Source organism: Dipodomys spectabilis, unplaced genomic scaffold (genome assembly GCF_019054845.1).
Source record: "Dipodomys spectabilis isolate Male_0828 unplaced genomic scaffold, ASM1905484v1 ptg000026l, whole genome shotgun sequence".
Classification (NCBI taxonomy): Eukaryota; Metazoa; Chordata; class Mammalia; order Rodentia; family Heteromyidae; genus Dipodomys; species Dipodomys spectabilis.
The window spans coordinates 13,454,778-13,477,122 of record NW_024870703.1 but is presented as its reverse complement, the minus strand read 5'-3'; the positions used below and the strand labels follow the sequence as shown (position 1 = coordinate 13,477,122).

The 22,345-nt window shown below is 36.9% G+C and overlaps 1 protein-coding gene across 2 annotated transcripts in view; it reads left to right on the top strand.

The window, feature by feature from the left end:
• The window catches only part of Crim1 (cysteine rich transmembrane BMP regulator 1), a 185,513-nt gene that overhangs the window by 124,888 nt on the left and 38,280 nt on the right, over positions 1–22,345 (top strand). For both annotated transcript variants that reach the window (XM_042675511.1, XM_042675512.1), the window contains exon 8: positions 18,946–19,074. In XM_042675511.1, the coding sequence (XP_042531445.1) occupies positions 18,946–19,074 (129 nt within the window). The remainder of the gene's footprint in view (positions 1–18,945; positions 19,075–22,345) is intronic.

The following is a 22,345-nucleotide window of genomic DNA, read 5'->3' as shown; positions in this document are numbered from 1 at the left end:
CTGAGAAGATTTTTTTTTTTTGCCCACTTACTCATGTCTTAATCTATCTGTGTCTGTTATAGACAAGAGATTGAATGTTTATTGATGGTTAGAGAGTGTCATCATTAAAAAGCATAGTTGAATAGTAACATGAACTAATGAAGGCCAAAAATTGATCCATGGTAGAGGTAGATCCTTGGAGAATTTTTTAAGAACAAATAGTAAGAAACCAATAGGTTTTATTATGTCTTTTGAATATCAAGATATATTGAAGCCCGGCACTTGTAGTTCATACCTATAATCTTAGCTACTCCGGAGGCCTGAAATCTGAGGATCAGAGTTCAAAGCCAGCCCAAGCAGATAGATCCAAAAGCCTCTTATGTTCCAGTTAACCAGCCAAAAAGCTGGAAGTGGCGGCACAGCTTAAGTGATAGAGTGACCACCATGAACATAAACACCCTAAATTTAATCCCTAGTAGCAGCACACCACCGCCAAAAGTCTTTTCCTTCCACATAAATTTTAGTAAATTCAGACTTCAGAATTTACTGGCTAGAGCCAGGCTCCAATTAATTGCTCATACATATAATCCTAGCTACTCAGGAGGCTGAGATTTGAGGGTCAAAGTTGGAAGCAAGCCCGAGCATGAAAGTCCATGAGACTCGTATCTCCAATCAATCATAGAAAAAGCCAGAAGTGGAGCTATGGCTCAAGTGGTAGAACACTTGCTAGCCTTGAGTACAAAGAGGCTCAGGGACAGTTCTCAGGCCTTGAGTTCAAGCTCTAGGACCAGCAAAAACAAAAAACCTAAAACCTCAGAACCATTTGTTTGTTTTTGTTTTTGTTTTTACAAAAGTAAATGTACATCTTAATCTTTGTATCCATTAGTATATCCATCATGGTAAGTAAAAATGTGTATATGTATATGAATTTTTTTAGTCTTACCTCATGTAAATGTTTGGATAGGGCCTTAGTTTGGTCACTTAGTGTTGGGCTCTATAACTTGTGCAGAGAGTTGTAATCTACTGCTTGGCTGCATGAGAAAAGAGTGACAGGTAGGGTGAACCAGTAATTATAAAAAATAATTGCAGAACCTCTTGTAGTCCAGGAAAAGCAAAAACAAGCAAGAAACAGCTTTAACCTCAAACAACATATTCGAGTTAATTTTAAATTAAACCAGGAAAAAACAAATATTCATATTGGGGTATTCTTGAGTAAATGCTTTACTTTTGATCCGATTTTTGTTTAATTCTTACAATACTGTGCTACAGGCCTTGCTGACCCATTTTAGAATGGACAAACTAAGCTTTATATATAGTGATGTAATAGCCCCCAAACTGCCATTTTGTGACCTAACTGGGATTAAACTGAAGTCTGTCAGACTCAGCTACATTCTCATTTTGCTCCTCCTTTTCTCAGATGTCACCTCTACTCATTTGTGAATTCTATTTCTAGTTCCTTTAGTAATCTCTATTCACCTATGACATTTGGCTCTGTTTTAGGGAGAGACAGGAGTGGCATAGTAGGGGAGAAACTCATTTGCAGTTGGAAAATGACTCCAGGTGTTTTGGATGTGATCACCCACCTACCTTCTTCTTACCAAGTTTGCTTACCACAGGTAGAAGATGCCCCTAAGATACCTCCTGAGTTTGCTTCTCTAGCTACTTGACCTAGTAGCACTGTCTACCTCTATAGAACAGCATCTTCATTATTTCATCCAAGAGTCTGCTGGTCCCTTTCTTCTCTATTTTATGCTTGTAGTACTTACGTCTCTACATCAAAACTTCCAGAAGATTCCACATTCTAGTTCTCAGATAACTAATTAATGTTTTTGTTTCTTTAAGGGTGTATTAGGGACAGATTCTTCAGTACAAAATTAAAAATAAAACAGTGCAAATCTTTAGGTAATGCTTCTAAAAGTTTATTATTAATCATCATAAATTTACAAAGTAATACCAGATGAGTGGGTCTAACTGTATAGTGTCCAAGAAAGTCTGAGGAACCATTTGAAATATTCTCAGCAGCCATTTGTAGCATACTTAAATATAATTTCAAGGCAAATGATTATATGCGTGGGTAATGTAAAGTGTTAAATGTATAATAAGTAAACAATCATCCAGAATCATTTAGAGAAAAACAGAAGCTCTGCTGCTTAGGCAGTTAAGACACACAGTAAATTCCTCAGCACTCAATTGCATAACAAGTATTAGCCCTACCCCTGTTAGCTCATCTCAGTCTGAAATTAGAAAAGAGGACCCCACACTAGGAAAATGGTTCTAAATTCTTTCTAAATAACTTACTGCGTCACCAAATAAGGCATGTTAGGACCTATAGGGAGAAAGAACTTTGTTGTAGCTGTCTTTGTTATAGAAGATATGTGCTTTCCACATCAGCTTCAGCTACATTTTTGTTTTGCATAGCATGCCTGCTTCCTCCCAGAGGACCAGGGACATGAATCTGGGGCCCTTAAAGACAACGCTGTTACTTGATAGCTAACTTGATTCACGAGTACCTAAGTGCTTTTTAAGATGGTACTTAAGTACTCTCGTATGGAAGTCTTAGCAAGTTTTTGTCAACACACAGTTCAGGTATAAAGATAAGCCATTCTTGTCTGTAAGTCTGTAACTGATTGTGTTGTCGTGTTTTGCTATGCTGGCATTTCTCTACATCTCATGTTCATCAATCTCGTTATTTCTATTTTTAGACTCTTATAACTAGTTAAGATAGAATTATGTGGAGTAGTGTGTAATGTTTGCAATATATTTAAGTGTACAAAGGGAAGAATAACATTTTAAAAACTAAAATCATTACACTACCTCTGAGGCAAACAGTGCACTGCACCCTAGAAAGTAGCCATAGCCCATGAAGCAAGGAATTTACCAGATCCTTTTGAATTCTTCAGGTGGTATCTATGTGTAAATGGATGCCCAAATGTTCCCTGAAGAAATAACAGGTAGGATAGGAAAGAAGGAGTAGAGTAGGAAATCTCAACCCTTCCTGCAGACCTCTTTACCTGAGAAAGGCCCTGGTAGGCTCAAAAATCAGACAGACATTTTGACCCTGGCCAGTTGAAGAAAGGGTAATGTTAAAATGCTGTATTGAAAAAACATATTTTAATATATATTTTATTGTAAAAATACTGTACAGAGGGGTTACAGTTACATGAGTAAGGTAATGAGTACATTTCCTACCGAGCATTGTTATCCTCTCCTTTGTTTTTCCCCTACCATCCCTTTCCTCCTTCCCCACACCCGAAGTTGTAAAGTTCGTTTTCAGCATAATATCTTGTACATCTCATTGTTACAGTAGGTCAACCTGTATCCTTATTTAAGCATTTTGTTTTTTCCCTTCCCTTCCCCAAATTAGAAAAATGTATATAGAAGATATATATACAGGGCACCTGAATCAAATACAGTAAAAACAGGGGTTATACCGTGAGGGAGGAACATATCAAAGAAACAAAAAAATCACATACTACATTATAAATTTATTTTAAAAAAATCAAGAAAGAAAAAATCACTTGTGTCCCTATCTTGGGGTTCATTTCACTTCACAACATCTTATATGGTCATATGTACATAGCTTTTGACCTTTTCTGCTTGTCCTAAACTTATACTAATTATTGCAAATAAGGGAAACCATGGGATCTATGTTTCTTTGGGCCTGGCTCACTTCACTTAATATAATTTTTTCCAAGTCTTTCCAATTCCTAACAAATGGGGCGATGTCATTCTGAAAACACATATTTTGAGAACAGAAAGAAGGGTACTTAGAGTATTTGACATGTGGTGACTCAGCTCACTTTAACTACTTGTCCTTCTGATGAACATTTATCTCTCAGCTTTATTTAGGGTAGCCATGTAGGCCTTCCAACACTGGTGTTTGTTCTTTCTCAGTTCAGACCTTCAAGTTCAGAATCAAGAGTTTCCATGGAGTTTTCCTAGACTCTCTAAGGCTAATGCCTGCTGTCACCTTTAACCCTGTTTTAATGACACACCATGTACATGTGTAGATGCTGCTGTGTTACTTTGTTCTCTTTTACACAGGTAATCTTTGTTTCTTATGTCACAGGTATTTAAAATAACTTTCTAATTTCCCCCAGTACTGTCTAGTATAAATGTTGCATAAGCTGATTTTTAATGTCATAGGAACCAAAAGGACAAGATGACATTTCCTTTAAAACTCTTTGATTGTCTTTAGTTGAAGGTGGTAAGTTAAAGTGTTGGGAAAGGAAACTTGGCTGCAAGATGTATTTAACATATTCATGATCACTAAATAATAAAAAAATCAGATATGGACAGGTGTGGGGCCACCTTAGTTATGACACTTGATGCAAAAGATAAACATTTCATCATAACTTACAAGTGTCAGTTTCACTCTTGACCTGTGCCTCATCTTGACTGGGGCTGGCCCTGGCTCAGTCGACTACTCTGACCTGAGTACTCTGACCTGAGTATTCTTCAGACCAGATTGTATACGCAGCTTCCCGAAGGGAGGAGTTGATGATTTTGTTGACCTATAGGATTTTGGAACCAACATCAGAATATCCCTTATATTATTTTAAAAGGTAGGACTCAAAATTGTACTTCAGTCACCAATAAATTAATTATATGCTTAGAGTTTGGTGAATAGGTAGCTTTCTTTCTATGATTTCTACTTGTCTGAAACCAAAGCAGAATCTATTTTCCATCTCAGAAAGGAAGTCCAAAGTTATTTATAATTTTCAAAGCTGGATGATTAGAATATGAGGGACTTCAGTATTAAAAAAAAACGCAAACTTTTCCGACTATAAGTTAAAACAGTGTTATTTCAAATTTCAAATCTATTACCAGATACTAAACCTAATTTCAGGCAGGCCTCATAAGTCTCTTCACCTGGACTTAATCAGCTCTTGAAGTAAAGGAATAAGAGATTCACTGCTCGGATTCTTTTTAATTCTGTGGATTTAGGGTGGAATGTGAGTAAGCCAGAAAATCAACCTTTTTTTTCCTGCCACCTGTTTTTTTGTTGTTTTTTTTTTTTGCTGGTCGTGGGGCCTGAACTCAGGGCCTGGGTGCTGTCCCTCAGCTCTTCAGCTCAAGGCTAGCACTCTACCGCTTGAGCCACAGCACCACTTCCACCTTTTTCTGCTTATGTGGTGCTGAGGAATCGAACCCAGGGCCTCATGCATGCAAGGCAAGCACTCTACCGCTGAGCTACCTTCCCAGCCCCCCACCTGGCTTTCTAAAACTCTATTTACTTGGGGAATCTTAGCCCTACCTGGGGCTGGGGTAAAGATCAAGTCTAATTTGGTATACCTTGACCTATGTGGATTTTGAGTCACTTCAACTCAACATCATCTCTGCTACTCCAAAAGCTGGAGGTCTGTGAGCTGTCAAAGCTACTATCCTTTCTCGTCATCAATCCTAACTTTATAGGGGCACTGTATTCTTTCTCATAAATGTTGATGCTATAGTTGAGTCAAAATGCCCTACAAGTGAGATTTCAGCTGGGCTGCCAGAAAATTCTGTACCAGGCACATATCTGGGTGGGAATTCCTTGAAGAAAAAACAACAACAACAAAAAAAAATGTTTCCACCCCTGCCCTGCCCATAATGCTTCCTCTCTGAACAGTATCTGAAATGATTAAGCTACTGCTTCTGTGGCAAGGAGTCAAACATAGTTTGGCTGACCCTGGAGAGGCAGTGAAGTCAAAGACATTACAGGGTCACATGTTATTAACATTCTGTTACATTACAGGGATCAAAACTGAGTTTATGGGTGGTAGTGCTTCAGTGCAGATCCTATGCTATTCTTAGTAAGCCAACAATAATAAAATATTCGTAATATCCTCAAGACTGCTAGGCATGCTATTTCATCTTTTAACTCTTAACTGTCCTGGAAACTAGTTCCATAAATGGAAATTAAAATATAAAAACCACAGTCTCTTTTCTCCTTGCCCAAATAAGGTCATACATTAAGTATCACATGACCATGTGTTGACCTAAGTCTATTAGAAATTTATCAATGACAAATGTTATAGTACTTTTGTTTTTCTCTGTTCCTCTAAAGTGCCTTTAGGTACTTAAAATTAAATTAGAGTATAGCTGAAATGAATGTAATCTCTAATGAATGACTTGTTAGATCCACCTCTTACATTAGTAGCTACACAAGTGTGACTGTACACATTGTAGGAATAGTTTAGTAGGGGAGAAGTTTTTGTTCTTGCTTTTAGCCAAAGTTCTTCCAGTTCTTCGGGTTTGTAATGTGTTTGCCTGTGTCAGAAACACTGTGCACATCATACTTGATTTCTTTGGTAAAACCGCCAAGCCGATCAAAGTTTTAAAAAATAAAAAAAGAAGGTTGGCTTTAAACTCTTTAATTTACTGGAATGGACAAACTGCTTACAGCTTTAACTATTCAGAATTGTCTAGAGCTGATTCTGAAGCCCACAATTAGGCTCAGAAAACCCAGAAGCAGAAGAGTTTCTAACAGTCCCAGCTGTTGAGTACTTCTATTGAAGTAACACACAGGGAGTGGGTGGATTCCTCTTTACTTCCTCTGCTATCCACCTCTCATACCTAGAAGGGAGTCTCCTGATTTTCCTACTCAGATAATAATTGCATCTAATAGATCACACTTGGGCCTGCTCATTTTCATCTAATCAACAGAGGCAGGAAAACATAGTCAGGAATGCTAACTATGTGAATAAAAAATATTTAGTCATTCTTGAAATGATAGGAATGTTTTTCCAACAAGCTTAAATAAACACCATCTCTTTTGAGACTGTGTTAAACTTTTTGGATAAGAGACAACTCTTAGGCAACCAAACAGAAGTTAATGAAGGTTATTAAAAGACATGCCCTTCAGAAAAGGCTCTCAGACTGGGAAAGAAAGATCCCATCTTCTTTACAGTAAAGCCATTGATAAGCAGCAGAACAAGTTTCCTTTTAGCTTTTGTCAGCAAAATAAGATTTAATGTTTTAACTAGTAATCAGTTTCCAACTTGGAAGTCATTCTGCTCTACTTATTAATGGCAGTATTCAGCTGCCTTATTTTTAAATCCTCATCTCCATCTTCTTCCCCTGTTGTTCCTGGCACACCTGTATGTAAAGTGCCCAGTGGTGCCATTCTTGGGAAAAGCATTGGTTTATTCTCACCAAAACTGTACATTCTGACTACACGTTGAAACAATCTTCCAATTTAAATGAGTGTTAGTCCCTTCAACATGGTTGCATGGGAAAATTTTACACTGAGTTCAGAAGTACAGTATCATTCACAATATTTTGAGGCTTCTCTTTGGAAATTGGCTTTAGAAATCACCTCACATTCTTTGAAGTATCATTAGCTTTGTAAAGCCCTGACTTTGAAAGTTTGTTAGATCCTAGGAAATAACTAACATCATTCACATTTAAGTCTTGCAAAAAAAAAAAAAAAAGGCAAGTGATGTAGCTGGGTGAAATTGTTCAGATATAGCAAAAGGTGACCATAAAGTAAAGGCTTTTTTTCTTCTATGACATAGTAATTTTCCCCCAAAAGCAACCTTGAAGACAAGTTTCACATAGAATTTTAGCATCAGTATATGCACAAGCATATAACCACCAAAAATGAGTGCTTTTATCAAAAACATTCATGAAAGTGTAACTCCTGATGGTATTTTTTAATACCAATTTACCTACTGTGTAGTACTTTTATAACTTCTAGTAACTAGGTGTATATTCAAAAGTCACATTACAACATTTTTGTGAAATTGCAAATGTTCCATTCAGACACATTTTCAAATGAGTCAAGACTATAATATTTTACCCCTAGAAGTAACTTAAAATATACCTTATATTTTATACACTTTTAAAGTGTATAAATGATTTACTTATTTTATTTTTTATTTTTCTAATTCTGCTTCGGATTGTACCATTGTACCCATCAGTGCCATATACTGGCACAGGGATAGAGCTACCAATTCATCTAAATTTGAACAATGCTGAACATTTAGCACATTTTTGTCATTTGCTAAAGGACATAAGAAAAAAGAGAGCCTGCTTTTATACTTTCTTTCAATTTGAGTTGATTATTTACAGTTGGACCAAATTTCTAATTACTGTTTATGTCTGTTGCATAAGACTTAACTATCAAGTTTATTTTGTTAGATTTTTTTTTGTACTTGTGAGATTAGCTGGATTTATGAATTCTATTTGAAATAGAGAACCATTCAAGTATCCAGACTGTGAGAGGCCACAGATTAACACTAACTGCTAGTTGGAAAGAGATTTAGGTCAAGCCTCCAGCTCCTGTTTTATAATATATATATAATATATATACACATATATGCATATATATGTACTGTATATACTATATATGTAGTATATATGTAGTATATATAGTAAAACATAACTAAGCATCTCTGAATAAAAATCCTAAGGCCAAAAAGTGGTTGGTTCTTTTGAATTCAGAGTCAAGTAGCATCCCAGATTTGCTGAAGCAAACAGGAGATGAGTATATAGGCCACTCCAAAACCAGTCACAGACCTCCTAGGTTGTCTTCTGAATAGGACCTCATCCTGGTTACATTGTACTCTTTTCTATTTAGAATATACATGGGTACTTTTTGAAAAATCATTCATTCATAACACATTGTCTGTTTTGGCTCTATTGTGGAATCACACAAGGTTTGTTTATGTTCATTTGTGTGCACAGTACCCACCTTGTCCCTATTTCTGTGCTTTGCATTATAGTGAAGCTGCCCATAGCATGACTATCAGTGGGAAGGCCAGAGATCCACGTTCTTTCTCACCCTAATTGGACAGCTATTGCTTTGCATATCAGCTCACTTTTAAAACAATTCAGGGAGGCTGTATTTGTTAGTGAAGCTAAAATATATTCAGAGATAATAAGCTGTCAGCTTGGGATGGCCTCAGGCCTTGGATATTCAGAGGGATCAGCAAGCTAAGATCTTTTCAGAACCATGAATCTGTCATCCTTTCTGGGAACCAAGTTAAAAAAAAATTCCATGGAGCTTTTATGCCAGATGAATTTAATGGGGGGAGGGGAAGTGGGGAGACTCCACAGTCATGGAACAGATGAGAACATTATTTTTCAGTGACACACCCCCAATGTTATTGTTATGAAAGTACTGATTGAACTTTCTTTTATTGTTGACATAAATTTTGAGATCACTGACATACTGAAACTAAGTTTTGTTGATCAAATAGTTTTTAGACATGGGCATTCTGTATCCCATTTTAAATTGAGAATGAAAGAACTACTGGCAAAGATACCAAAATAGTGTTAAGTGTACTGTGATGAGTTCGCTTTTGTTCCTAAAGATATAGTAAGGTACCCACCATGAGAGCAAAAACAAGATCAACTAGGCACACCCAGTCATTGTTTAAGCTCACATTGGATAAGCTGATGACTAAGAGATTTCTCTTGTCTTGGAGCAACCATAGACAGTCAAAATGTCAAACAATGATCTCAGACTGCCACTCAGCAAAGGTGAAAGGCGTCAGTGGCTGGTCACTAACATGATCCAAAGCTTACCAGACCATGTAAAAAGATGTCACAGACCCACTCACATCCCAGATGCCTTTCATGTTTTCAGTGCAGTTAAAAATAATGCTTAACTTACAACACAAGTCCAGAACGTGGAATTGTTATACTGTTTATTAGTTGAACATTTGAGGCCCTTGAAAGGGCTTGTAATTCATTAGTAAGCCATTATCTGAGACTAATTCTAGCTCTGAGCAAGCAGGATTAACATTACAACAGTTGCAGTAACAAATATTCATATAATACTTGGAGTGTATTTCCTCTTTACAATTTTATTTGAGCCTTACAGGAATATTGTAAGGTAGGAATATCGAGCATTCCTCTTTTGTAGAAGTCCAGAGACAGTAGGAAAACAGGCACACACCTAAGTTTTCTGACTCCAAATCAAAGAACCTGGCATTGCTTCTCTTTAGATCACTACTGTGAAAGAGAATGAATGAGGAGATGAGGTGGTAAGTATGAAAGTACTTGATCACATTCAGAAGCCATTCTTGGTCCTCGCTACATTCTTTTTTTTTTTTTTTTTAAATTAGTTTTATTTTGTTGTAAAGGTGATGTACAGAGGAGTTACAGCTACATAAGTCAGGCAATGAGTACATTTCTTCTCAAACATCGCTACCCCCCTGCTTTGCCTCCCCCCTCCCCCGCCCAAAATTTGTAAAGTTCATTTCCAACCTAGTGTCTTGTGAGTATCACTGTTGCATTGGTTCACCCTTTGTCCTTGTTTTCTCATTTTTTATTCCCCTCCCCAAAGCAGCTATATATATAGAGAGAGACAGACAGACAGACAGACAGACCGACATAGAGAGACACAGAGACAGACAGAGAGACATACAGACAGACACAGGGTAGCAGAATCAAAAACAGTGACTACAGGGAATAAACCAAAGGGGAAAAAAAAGAAAGAACTTCATACAGTACATTAAAAACAAAACATCAGCAACAACAAAAAATCTCCATATCTTGGAGATTTTGATGAGCATTATTTTATATGGTCATATGTACATAGCTATTCTTATTGTTGAGACCCAATCATTGTTACTCTGATCTCTGTGGCAGTTAGTTTAGTTAGTTATTTGTTTTTGGGACTTAAACTCAGTTTTTTCCTAAACCTCTGCCTCAAATTTTGACCTTGCTGTTTTGATCTCAGGTAAAGCTGACTCTTTCTGCTTCCACTTATCTGTGGCTGCTTCCTGCTTTTAGCTAGGAATATTACTCAACAAGAGAGCTCTGACCTGCTCTCCTAGCTTTCTCCATCCTTTCTGGGAAACCTTTTCAGATCCAGCTAAACCCTTACTCAGATCTAGCCTAAGTCTATTCAAACCCCTACCATGCAAAATCAGTGGGCTACTTAGCCCTTCTCTTTGGATTAGCCAGGTTTTGGGCTACCACCATCAGCACTTAGCATTCTGGTCTGGACTCTTCCCTTTTTTTCTCTCTGATTCCTGCAAGAGTTTGCTTAATCAAGCAGTAAATTTGCTGAGCAGTCAGCAAAAGTGTCCATATTTGATCCAATACCAGTTCCTGAGTTGGGTGAGTGCCCAGTTCGTCTCAGGACTATTCTAATCTAACTTTTTTCCCCCTTCACTTGGAGCCATCAAGGGATGTGGCAGTCCCAGAAGTGAATTCTCCAACCATTGAAACTTGGGGTGACAACTTTATATTGAGAATATTGATGAATAGGAGGGAGGCCTTCTGCAGTGCTTTGTTTACTTCTGTGCATTCTTAAGCCAAAGACAAAGATTATATTTTAGCCCATCACAGGAACCTGAGCGTTATCACTGACTATTTTATTTTGAACCACTGGGTTTGGGAGATTTCCATTCTGTTTTCCATGTCACAAGTGTACCAACTTCACAGCAATCCTTAGATCTAGCTTGCTGCTTCAGTGGAGTTCATTTATTGACTACCCTACAATACTGCTGCAGTCATGGGGACCCTAAGGAGCTTAATAGTTAAGCTTCAAAGTAGGAAATTAGAATATCAGCCTTTTAAGGACACTATGACTAGGGGTCATTTGTCAAATAATGTGCCTGTGACTTTAGGTGATTCGATATTTTTTTTCCTCCCTGTTTATTCAGTAAGCAATACTCTAAGTAAATATTTTGCTAGAAACTGAAGTCATTGTTCCTAAAATGAAGACCCAAACCCTGACAGTGCCACCTACCATGCTGAGTAAAATGTCACTATTAAAATGCACACATATAAATGCAACGTCTTTTCAGTTAAGGAGCACCAAAGTATATTCTCACTGAAAATGAACACTAAAATAATACAGGATAGAAGACAAATATAAAAGGTCTTCATTATTCTTGGAATCCAGTTACAGTTTTATGAATTTGTCTCAAGCTATGTTCTTGGGAATAGATAACCCATTCTATATAAGAACTTGAAAAAATTTGTCTTTGAGGTCATTTAGTAATAATCTCATAATCATACAACTGTCTTTTCCTATTAAATGTGAAATTGGTAAAGGAAGAAAAATAGATCCAACAGCCAAGATTCCTTGGAAAAACACATGCAAAGTTAATAAATAAAATCTAAAATAAATGTATGATTGTTACTTTATCTGACCACAAAATAATACAGATCTTGGGAACGTTTTCACGCTATTCATTTCAAAATAAAACAAAGTTCTCTGAGATAATAAGTAGCATAGAAATTTTAAGGATGTAGGTGTTGTTATGAGAAATATACACAAAGGAAAAAAAGGATAATTTAATGTGTAATGGTCAAAAGAATTTGAAAACTCCAACTGTAGATCTTTTTTTCCATGACTTAATGAGACTCTTAAGTATAGACAGAGCATGGAAATTCCCACTTCCAGATTAGGGAATTTTTATATCCATGCCTTTTTCTTGTTGTCTCTCTACATTAATAGAGTTTTTCCTCTAGCTTCATTTAGGAAATTTTGGGCTTTGCTATGCTTTTCTTCCCAGGCAATTATGTTGACAACTTGGTGATTTATTTGAATGGTGTTCTAACTGGTTATGGGTCAAGTTTGAAAAGCAACTGTGGTAACAGAATGACATATGAAGATACAGTAAAACAGATAAGCTATCTCCTTCAATTCTGTCCTGACCAGCCTTATCTCTAATTTTATGGCACTGGACAGGCTGTAGGAGTCTTGATATATGTAGCCACTGAACCACCATATAAAGTGAGTGAAGTTTTGGAATTTTCCCACTCATTGGATATTCACATGGCTTAACTACCTCCAGTCCTAACCTTCCCATCAAAAACAAAAACAAAAAACAAGAAAAACAAAAAACAACCCACAACTTAATAAGGAGAATGCACAATTAAGAAGACACAATTGCTCATTTTTGTCTCTTACAATCAAGTTATAAGCCTTAGGAATTTACACAGATGAGCTATGTAAAAAATGCAAAGCATGATTTAAACCCAAAAGAAGTAATACATGAAATGCAAGACAGATAAGAATTACCTTCATTTATCTTATTGACCCTACTTGAATTTTTTTCACTAATAAAAGACATGAAGGAATGTATGTACCCTTAAAAAATATTTTTTCCAGATATTTTCCTATAATGAGGCTTTTAAAAAAAAATTCCAGAAAGACTTTTCTACACTAGTATGGGTGTGTTAATATGCATAAGAATCAAGAGCTGGCTCAATAGCTACTGCTCATGGCCAGGCCCTCCAGAGCACAGCACCAAAGAGGCAGTGCTTCTGGATACAGTCAAAATCTGGAACCAGTTAATTAGCCCTGAGAGAAGTAATGCTACAGCTGACCTAAGAAGGCTAGTTCTACATGCATCCCCAGTAGTACATTTCCAGAACTGCCCACCCATATTCAAGAACTGCTAATTGGCTGCAGCCTTCTTAGGATTGCTAATCAGAACGTGCTCCTTCATTTCTCAATAGAGATCGTATTATTTAAGAACGAGAACCAGCTCCTAGTAATCAAAATAATAAGAAGAACAATGTATCGATCTACTCACTACTAGCTTAATAGAATAATACAGATTAGAAACAGGTTAAAATCACCTCTTAACATTTTACAGATACCTGGAATATAACAGTGATTGTATTAATTGTTTCAGAAACGTTATCATAGTGAATATCAGCATTTTTACTATAACCAGGAGTCAAAATACGTTCTTTTTGTTCTATTCTTCATGTGATAAGTCTAAGCGACTATAAATTATCAAAGATTACATTTGAGTTTTAATTCTTACTTCCCTCACTGCTTTTTAGTGAAATCTCCATAGAAGATTGTAACAAAAACACAGAAGTAGATCCAATTGCTTAACACATTTGTAACACCTGAATAATCCAATATGCTATTTTATGATCCATCATGATGGCCTCGGAGTTAGAATCATGATTTTCATTTTAACTTTGTTTTCTTTAAATTCCTAATGATCACAATGCCTCAATTCCCCTATTAGTAAAATTGCTTTTAAGGAAAAACTTTATCTATAAACTAGGAGTTGGTATTTAGAAAGTTAGCATTTGAGGCTAACTTTCAATTCTTGAAAATGGTCAATGTTTTCCCGAAAATATTTTTCCTGGTAAAAAGATATGGAGCTTTCTAGGACGTAACAGAATTATGCTTAAGGAAGAGCCAGTATGTGTTTATACTATCACAGTGTTATCAGAGGTTACCTTGTAAGACCTGGGATAAAAAAATTGATGGCTTAACCCTGACACATTCCCAGGGGTTCTTGTACAAATGGCCTTTCTGGAGAGTGTGTGATTCTTAGTCTTTAGACTATTCAGAAGGGGAATAGCAAAATGGTGAGACAAAGGACAAAGGGTGAACCAATGCAACAGTAATACTCACAAGACACTATGTTGGAAGTGAATTTTATAACTTGGGGAGGGAGGGGATTCCTGGGGAGGGAAAGTGGGAGAAAACAAGGGAGGTGGTAACAGTTTTTGGCAAGAAATGTACTCATTACCTTCTTTACATAACTGTAACCCCTCTACATCACCTCTACAATAAAATTAAATTAAAAAATAAAATAAAATCAGGAAAACCAAAGGTTGAAATAAGTAGTGGCTCCCACTCAAATGCAGAGTAGGAAACAGCAAGCTGGATGTAGACATAACAAACACCCATTTTTGTTCTTTATTGCTTCTAGGCTCAGAAACTATTTCTAGAATTCTTCTCCACAAAGAAGCTGATCCAGGGTTCCCTTTAGAAATAGTTATAGCCAAAGACAATGAATTCCTGCTGTTTCAAGCCTTCTTCCTTTGGAGGACATTAAGGTATTTCTTTAATTCCTCAGCTGATTCAATTCAAGATGAGATGAAATTTCAGGGTGATCCTGCAAGCACTGCTTCATTGAATTTCCCTTATAAAGCTCTACCTTGTGCGAGCATTTCCCTATTTGTCCCACGTGAAGAGATTTTTTTTTTAACCATTTCTCTCTTTTTAGAAGGAAGTCGCCTAATATGTCTCTGCCCAACTAATTAAAGAGGATAGGTTTTGGGTTTTGAGTTTTGGTTTTGGTTTGTTTTGTTTTCTCCAACTAACAGGTATCATATACTCTAAAAGTCAACTCAGCCTCTGTTCGACCAGAAGATGATGCTTTCAAAATGCAAAGCACTGGCATTTAGGCTAGAGAAAAGTATGGAATAATAAACATTCCCAATGAAACTTTTGAGACAAGTCCATGCACAGTTCACGTATTTTATTAATACTTCCTCAGTGCCCAACCGTATCACAATATAGAGATTCCAGGTTTTTAAAATCTCTTCTTTTCTACTATTGAGAACTTCCTTGAATTAAAATCTATGTTTAAAATTTCACCATCTCTTAGCCATTATTTTTTCAGGACTATAAATGTGATATTGATTTCAAATACTTTCATTCTAGGAGGGTGTCAAATATGTCTCACTATGGAATTCATTACTCAGAATAAGGAATTAAATTTCAGTTTTCTTATTGTACATCTTGCTCAAAAAAAATTGCTTTGATGTTAGCAATAGGACCAGTTCTAAGGATACATATAAATATATTGGAAGAAAGCAGACTCTCAGCTCTGTTTTATCATAACAGATTTTTGTAGATCATTTATACTTGTTTGTTTGGTCATAGCTACTCTAAGAACAGCCTTACACAGGTGCTGAGCAGTAGAATGTTGGGAGAATAACGAAAGGCAGTAAGTAGAAATGTAGAATATAGGATTTCAGGTAACATGTTTACGAGACAGCTAGTTGTTTGTGGATGTGTCCAATATGTACCAACACTTACTCCAATGACTGGAGAAGGATTAAAGCATCAAGAACTCAAGGCACACGTGTTATACCCCAAAGGCTAATTTGTGTGTATTTGAATAGGGAAAAGATAGAAACCTGTTAAAATGTAATAAAATGAGGTGCCAAATGTAAGATGCCTTTTAAAAATTAAACTACTTTCTATAGTAACTATATGTCACAGAGAATGTTATAAGAGTCACCCTGGAATTGAATAGGTTCAGAATAAATGGACAGTTTTTACAAATGAATGATTTGTTGTGTTTTTCTGTGTTTTAGTGTTAACTATTGAGGGTGTCAGACTTTATGGTGTCCTTACTTTCCACTGTCTTTCATGTAATGAAGTCCACAAATAAATGGGAAGCATTTTCATCTTAGAGGCATAAAATGATGTTTTATCTCTTGCATGCTACCACATTAGTCTGAGGACTGAAGGGCATCCATTATTTTACCTAAGATATTTAACATGCACATTTTAAGACCAGCACATACCAGTAGTATTTCTACATATTTGATTTTTGTTTGGTCAGCTAAACAAAAGCTATCATGTTTCCTGTAGAAGACAAACATTTAATGTAGTTTCTGGCTATGTTAGGCCATGCATCTGTGACTGATTGGAGCCTTTTGGATAAAACATAGGATTTCTCAAGTCAGTATTTTTATGTTCTAATATTCAAACAACCCAGTCCATTTTTTTCACTTTCTTGCCTTAAATTCACAATCCTGATCCAATATTCATTCATCATAATAGATAACAAACACCACTATTGAGGGAAAACTATTATTTAGAAGTAGAAGATCATTTGGTATGGTTGGACAATACATTTTCCTAAACTCAGTGAAAGTAAAAATTAAATACTTCTCTATAATGTTATGCATTTTTGTATTGATTTAATCTCCCCAAATATTTTTTAAAATATGCTTTCTGAAGGCAAAAGTTTCTGTAAGCTTCCTATTTGAAACATCAGTAAGAACACAATGTTCCAGTGTATAAATGGACAGAATACCTTTTCTCATAGGCTGAACACTGAAGCAGTGCCAGTGGAGGTGAAATACATCCCAAAGCCTTGGTCTCAGAACTCTAGAACATAGAACTCCTTCCACACTGGTTTGCTAAGAGCTGTATACATTTTCACTTTTTTTCTTATACTTGTGGTTAGAAGGATTTTGGCAGAACATTGGACAATCTTGTGGCTGAGGGCTAGAAGAGAACCATTAGTTGGGATAGATAGAGTAGTGATAAAAGAAACCTATTCAACTTTGAAAACTGAATGTTTGCACTAAATTTTAAAGATATGTAAGAAAGAAGCAATACTGTATCTAATTCAGTATGTCCTAAAACTTTTCTTCAATATTTATAGTTATCTATCAAACTCATATCAGTCATTAAGGAAATTAGAAATTTTGTAGCAATGGGAAGTTTATGTAAAAATGTCAAGAAAGATGTTCTTTGAACTCTGCGATGTAATAAATGAGAAAACATGGTGACCATGTCATACATGTTTTTACTGGGTGCATATTGCTCAGAGCATCTTGTTATAAGTCATCCTTGTCTCCTACTGGTATAAATGGAATCACTATTCCCTTTTAGTAGGTAGATAAAAATGTAGGACTCTTCATTTGAGCAGGAGCAACTGAATAAAACACTTGTTTTGTTCTATGTTCTGTGGTAACAGGAGATGAAACTTGAGAAGACAGTGTGGACTAATGGATAGAGTGTTGGACAGGAGGTCAGGAACCTCTCTTCTATTCCCAGACAGCTACTGAGTTGCTATGTAAACTTAGATAAACCAGTTGCCCTATCTGCACCTCCTAGTTTCCATCTGTGAATATGTAGGTAGAGATATTCAGTACTTGATTTTGTTACAAAGATACTGTGAGAAACAGCTCACTTTGAAGAAGTTCATAGTAATCTTTTGGTTGAAAAGATAACACATAAATATGTCAGTGTCTCTGTTTTCCTTTGGCAACTCTTTCCACAACTTGGCATCAGTGCACCACAGGATAGGTACCATTAAATAGGTGTTGCATGACACAGAAACTGAGAATGGACCTCTGGGTTGGAATCTTGGGTCCACCAGTCACTACTACAGTAACTATGAGCAAGTCGACATACTTGATTCCTTCCCTTTTAATGGGGATGATGATAGCACTTAGAGTGATGTGAAACTTCAAGGCAATCATGAAGACTACTATAAGCAACATATAAACACATAATATGCTTGGTGTGTGTGTATATGTGTGTGTTTGTGTGTGGTTACTATTATTGTTCAGAACAATTCTTTATTCTGCAAGAGTGGTGGGGTAAGGTCAAATATACCCTCTGGTCTTTTTTTTATTTCCTTGCCTCTCTTCCCAGCATGGCTCCTTAAATGCTTGTTTCTTATTCTTCCACTCCCATAAGCTTCTGGGCCCTGAAGATAAGCTCTTAGTCATATAATTCATCATAAGTGAGAAGACTGTCACATAAAAGGTAAAAGAAATCCAGGTGTTTTAAACTATTCTCAAAAACATTTCTGCCTATTAATTTGAAAATATGCTTGCAGATTTCAGAAATATTACCAAATAGGAGTAAGATGGTTGACAGTATACAACTATGTCCTGATCACTCAGAAAACATCAGGAAGAAATTTAAATGGAGTGTTATTTTTTCCTGCTGGTCGTGGGGCCTGAACTCTGGGCCTGGGCACTGTCCCTCAGCTCTTCAGCTCAAGGTTAGCGCTGTACCACTTGAGCCACAGTGCCACTTCAGGCTTTTTCTGCTTATGTGATGCTGAGGAATCAAACCCAGGGCCTCATGCATGCAAGGCAAGCACTCTACCATTGGGCTACCTTCCCAGCCCCTAAATGGTATTTGTTAACCTTCTTTGTCTATTTTCTTTCTGGTGACCGACAGAAAGACATCATGAAGATATCATGAGTTGATCAAGTATGGAGTGGCCAGGACTGTAATTCAGTGGTTGGGAATTTGCCTAACATAGAACTGAAGCCCTGTATTCTTTCCCCAGTTTCAGAAGAAAAAAAGATGTGTGTTTTCTAAAATCTGAATAAAAAGAATTCAGTTTCAGGGATTCATGACATCACAAGATTCTAAAAGTTTAGTATTTTATTCAATTTTTGTAACTTGCTATATGTAGTGTGAGATTTCAAAGCGTGAATAGTATCTGAAGGTAATCATATGTTTCATTGATTTTTTTTCCCTCTTTTTATTATTAGAACCAACCTACATCACAATTGATCCACCTGCGTGCGGGGAGTTATCAAACTGCACACTGATGGAGAAGGACTGCATTTATGGCTTCAAGCTTGATCACAATGGTTGTCGAATTTGTCAGTGCAAAAACAGTGAGTAGAAAGAAGACTGGTTTTTTTTTTTTTTCGCCCTCCCCTCTCTGAGGCTTAATCAAATCTATCTTGTCAAAGCATATTATGTGACTGAATGTCTTTTTCACTCCTGTTCAGATATTCCCTTCACAATGTGAATACATCATACTTAATGCAAACAAATACGCAGTCATTTGTGATGGAAAGAGCTGCCCCCTTTTTTTTTTCTGGTTTTCATCTTTGTTGCATTGTGTGTCCGTGGTCCTTGACTTCCAGGGGCTTCAGGAGTAGAGATATGAGTAGCTTGAGAGTGCATCCCCTGACCACACAACTGGCTCTCTAGAGCACTGTTTCTGGGTTATCCAGTGGCCTACTCTTTCAGCTCCCCTTCCACATATGGTAGCCGGAATCCTTAAAATAAGCTTCACTTTATTGCCCCCAGCTCTGCCTACAAGTAGATTCCAGCCATGTCTCCAGGCCATGACCTCTGAAACTAGATTAAATATTTTACATTTCGCCTGGGGGAGCAATGTGTCCTACATGTTTGAAACTATCTCTGAATTCTCCCAATTTTTCTGTCAGAACAAATACCTAATGTTCCCTCCACCATTTCGCAAATGACATCATCTCTAGAATTTACAGTGTTCTTTTCAACCTTCTGACACACAGTGTATCCTTGGGACTTATACAGAATGACCTCAGGTCTGGTCATGGAGAATGAGAATGCTATTTTGTAGAGCCTTAGCTTTTTGTTTTATACCATGTTTGGTAAAACTGAGTTTATAAGCCCCTAGTTCTTTCTTAGCAGCTGTCAGATGATTCTCATTTGTTTTAGTATATAAATATTAGAATTTTTTAAATCATACTAGAGTCAGGGCAAACTTAACAAGAAATTATGCTAATTGTTTTAAGCCACTTTCCAACTAGTTAGAATTTTTTTTTGTTCTTAATAATAGGATTTTATTCCTTATGCCTCCTGGTTTATAATAAACAATTACTACTTTTATGTCCTAATCTAAAGTGAATTAAAATTCATCGTACAGAAACAAGGGCAGATCCCTGTAATGCTGGTCACTGTTCTGACCTTGAAAAAAATCTTCCTAGCTATTCTAGAGATAGTAATCAGGAGAATCACTGTTTACAGACAGCCTGGGTAAAAATTTAACAATGCCTTATCTCGACCAATAAAAGCTGAAGTATGGTTGTGTATGCCTGTCATTCCAGCTACCCAAAAAGTATAAAATGGAAGATTTTGGTCTAATCTCTTGGGCATAAATGCATGATCCTATTTGAAAAACAACTGAAGCAAAAGAATCTCAAGGGCTGGGAATGTGGGTTAGTGGTAGAGGCTTGCCTAGCATGTATTAAGCCATGGGTTCAATTCCTCAATACCATATAAACAGGAAAAAAATGGAAATGGCACTGTGGCTCAAGTGGTAGAATTCTAACCTTGAGGAAAAGAAGCTCAGAGACAGTGTCCAAGCCCTGAGTTCAAGTCCCAGGACTGGCAAAAAAAGAATCTTAAGATATGGCTCAAGTAGGTAGAACATCTGCTTAGCAAGCACAAAACTCTTGAGTTCAAACAAAGAAGATAAAAACAAGAGTTGAAGATGCCGGTGGCTCACGCCTGTAATCCTAACTACTCAGGAGTCTGAGATGTTAGGATCAAAGTTCAAGGCCAACTCAGGCAGAAAAGTCCATGAAGTTCTTATGTCCAATAAACCACTCAGAAAAAGCTGGATGTAGCACTGTGGCTCAAGTAATAGAGTGCTAGTATTGAGCACAAAAAGGCTCAAAGATAGTGCCTAGGCCCTAAGCTCTAGGACAGGCAAAAATAAAAAAAAAAAGAGAGAGAGAAAGAGAAAATAGTTGAGTAATTCTGTCTTCTCAGTTATGTATTACCATCATGCTCTCTGCACAGTAGAGTTAATGCCACAGGAGAGTTTACTACAATGTAGTTAAGCTTGTAGCTATTGCCATCTTTAAATTTCCAGCAAGTTTCCGCACACGTAGGACAGCCCTGCCTTCCTGATTCTATACAGTCTCTGTTTGGCATCTGTCTACCTCTTGGAAAGCCAAGTTTTCTGGAGAATTTTTGGCAGCCACATTTGTTTACATAAGTTGCCAGCCTTGCCTTTTTAACGCCAAGATCATTGGTAGTATGTCATCGTGTTTATATTTCAATCCTTCCAATACCTCCTGAGCAATACATTGCTTCTTAATATGGGATCATACCGACATTTTTCCTGAGCTTCCAAAAAGTTTAAGATACAAATTGTATTGTGTCCAGTCACTTCAACCACCTCCTTCAGCTGGGCTTTGCTATTACAGAATTTCAGTCATTTGGTCATACTGGCATAAGACTTCTGCCCCTTCATGAGGCACTTTCAACCATTAAATCTGAAGAAGCAGTTTTCCTCATTTGCCACTGAAGCAAATCAAAAGATACACTGGCCTTTTGCAAAGTGAGACTGTTAGGAAGACTTGTTTTGTTTTTGTTTCCTTATTGTGGTTTTAGTTTTTTGTGCTGGTCCTTGGCATCTAATCAGGGCCCTGTCCTTGAGCTTCTTTGACTAGCACTCTACCACTTGAACCTCAGCTCCACTTCTAGTTCTCTGGTTGTTAATTGGATATAGAATCTCAAGGACATTTCCTGCCTGGGCTGACTTCAAAGCAAGATCTTCAGATCTCAGCCTCCTGAATAGCTAGGATTATAGATGTAAGCCAGCCACACCCACCCAATGCCTTGTTCTTGAGTTACTATTGCATTCTTACTCTTTAAATGGAATTTCTTTATGTACTGCCTTCAGAAAACCTTGTCAATCTCATATTTAGGAAAAAATAGAGAACATTGGATTTTGCCAGTGTTTTTTTTCTGCATATAGATCTTTTTTAGTCATTCATTCTTTGTAGTTTTTAACCCATTTGTAGAAATAGATAACTTCTCCCTATTCTCTAACTCCCTTTATTCTTTCACCACTTGTGTGTTGTGGAGACCATATAGGAGTCTGAGCTAGAGAGCTGACTAAAATGCAAGACCTACTCTAAGAAAAAAAATCTGATACCTGAAACCTAAATGAAATGTCTCATTTTAAACCTAGTGCTGTAACTTACAAAGTTAAGTCCTGCTAAGGGGAAGCGTCAGTCTTTCAAGGGAGCTTGGGATTTTGTTCACAACCAAGTAGGGAAGTCACTGTCTTTCTCCAGAGCACTTGTTTGCATCTGCAGACAGTGCAGAGAGGAGCATGGACCCTGCAGGGTAGGTGATGCCTTTAGGCTCAACGCTCTTCTG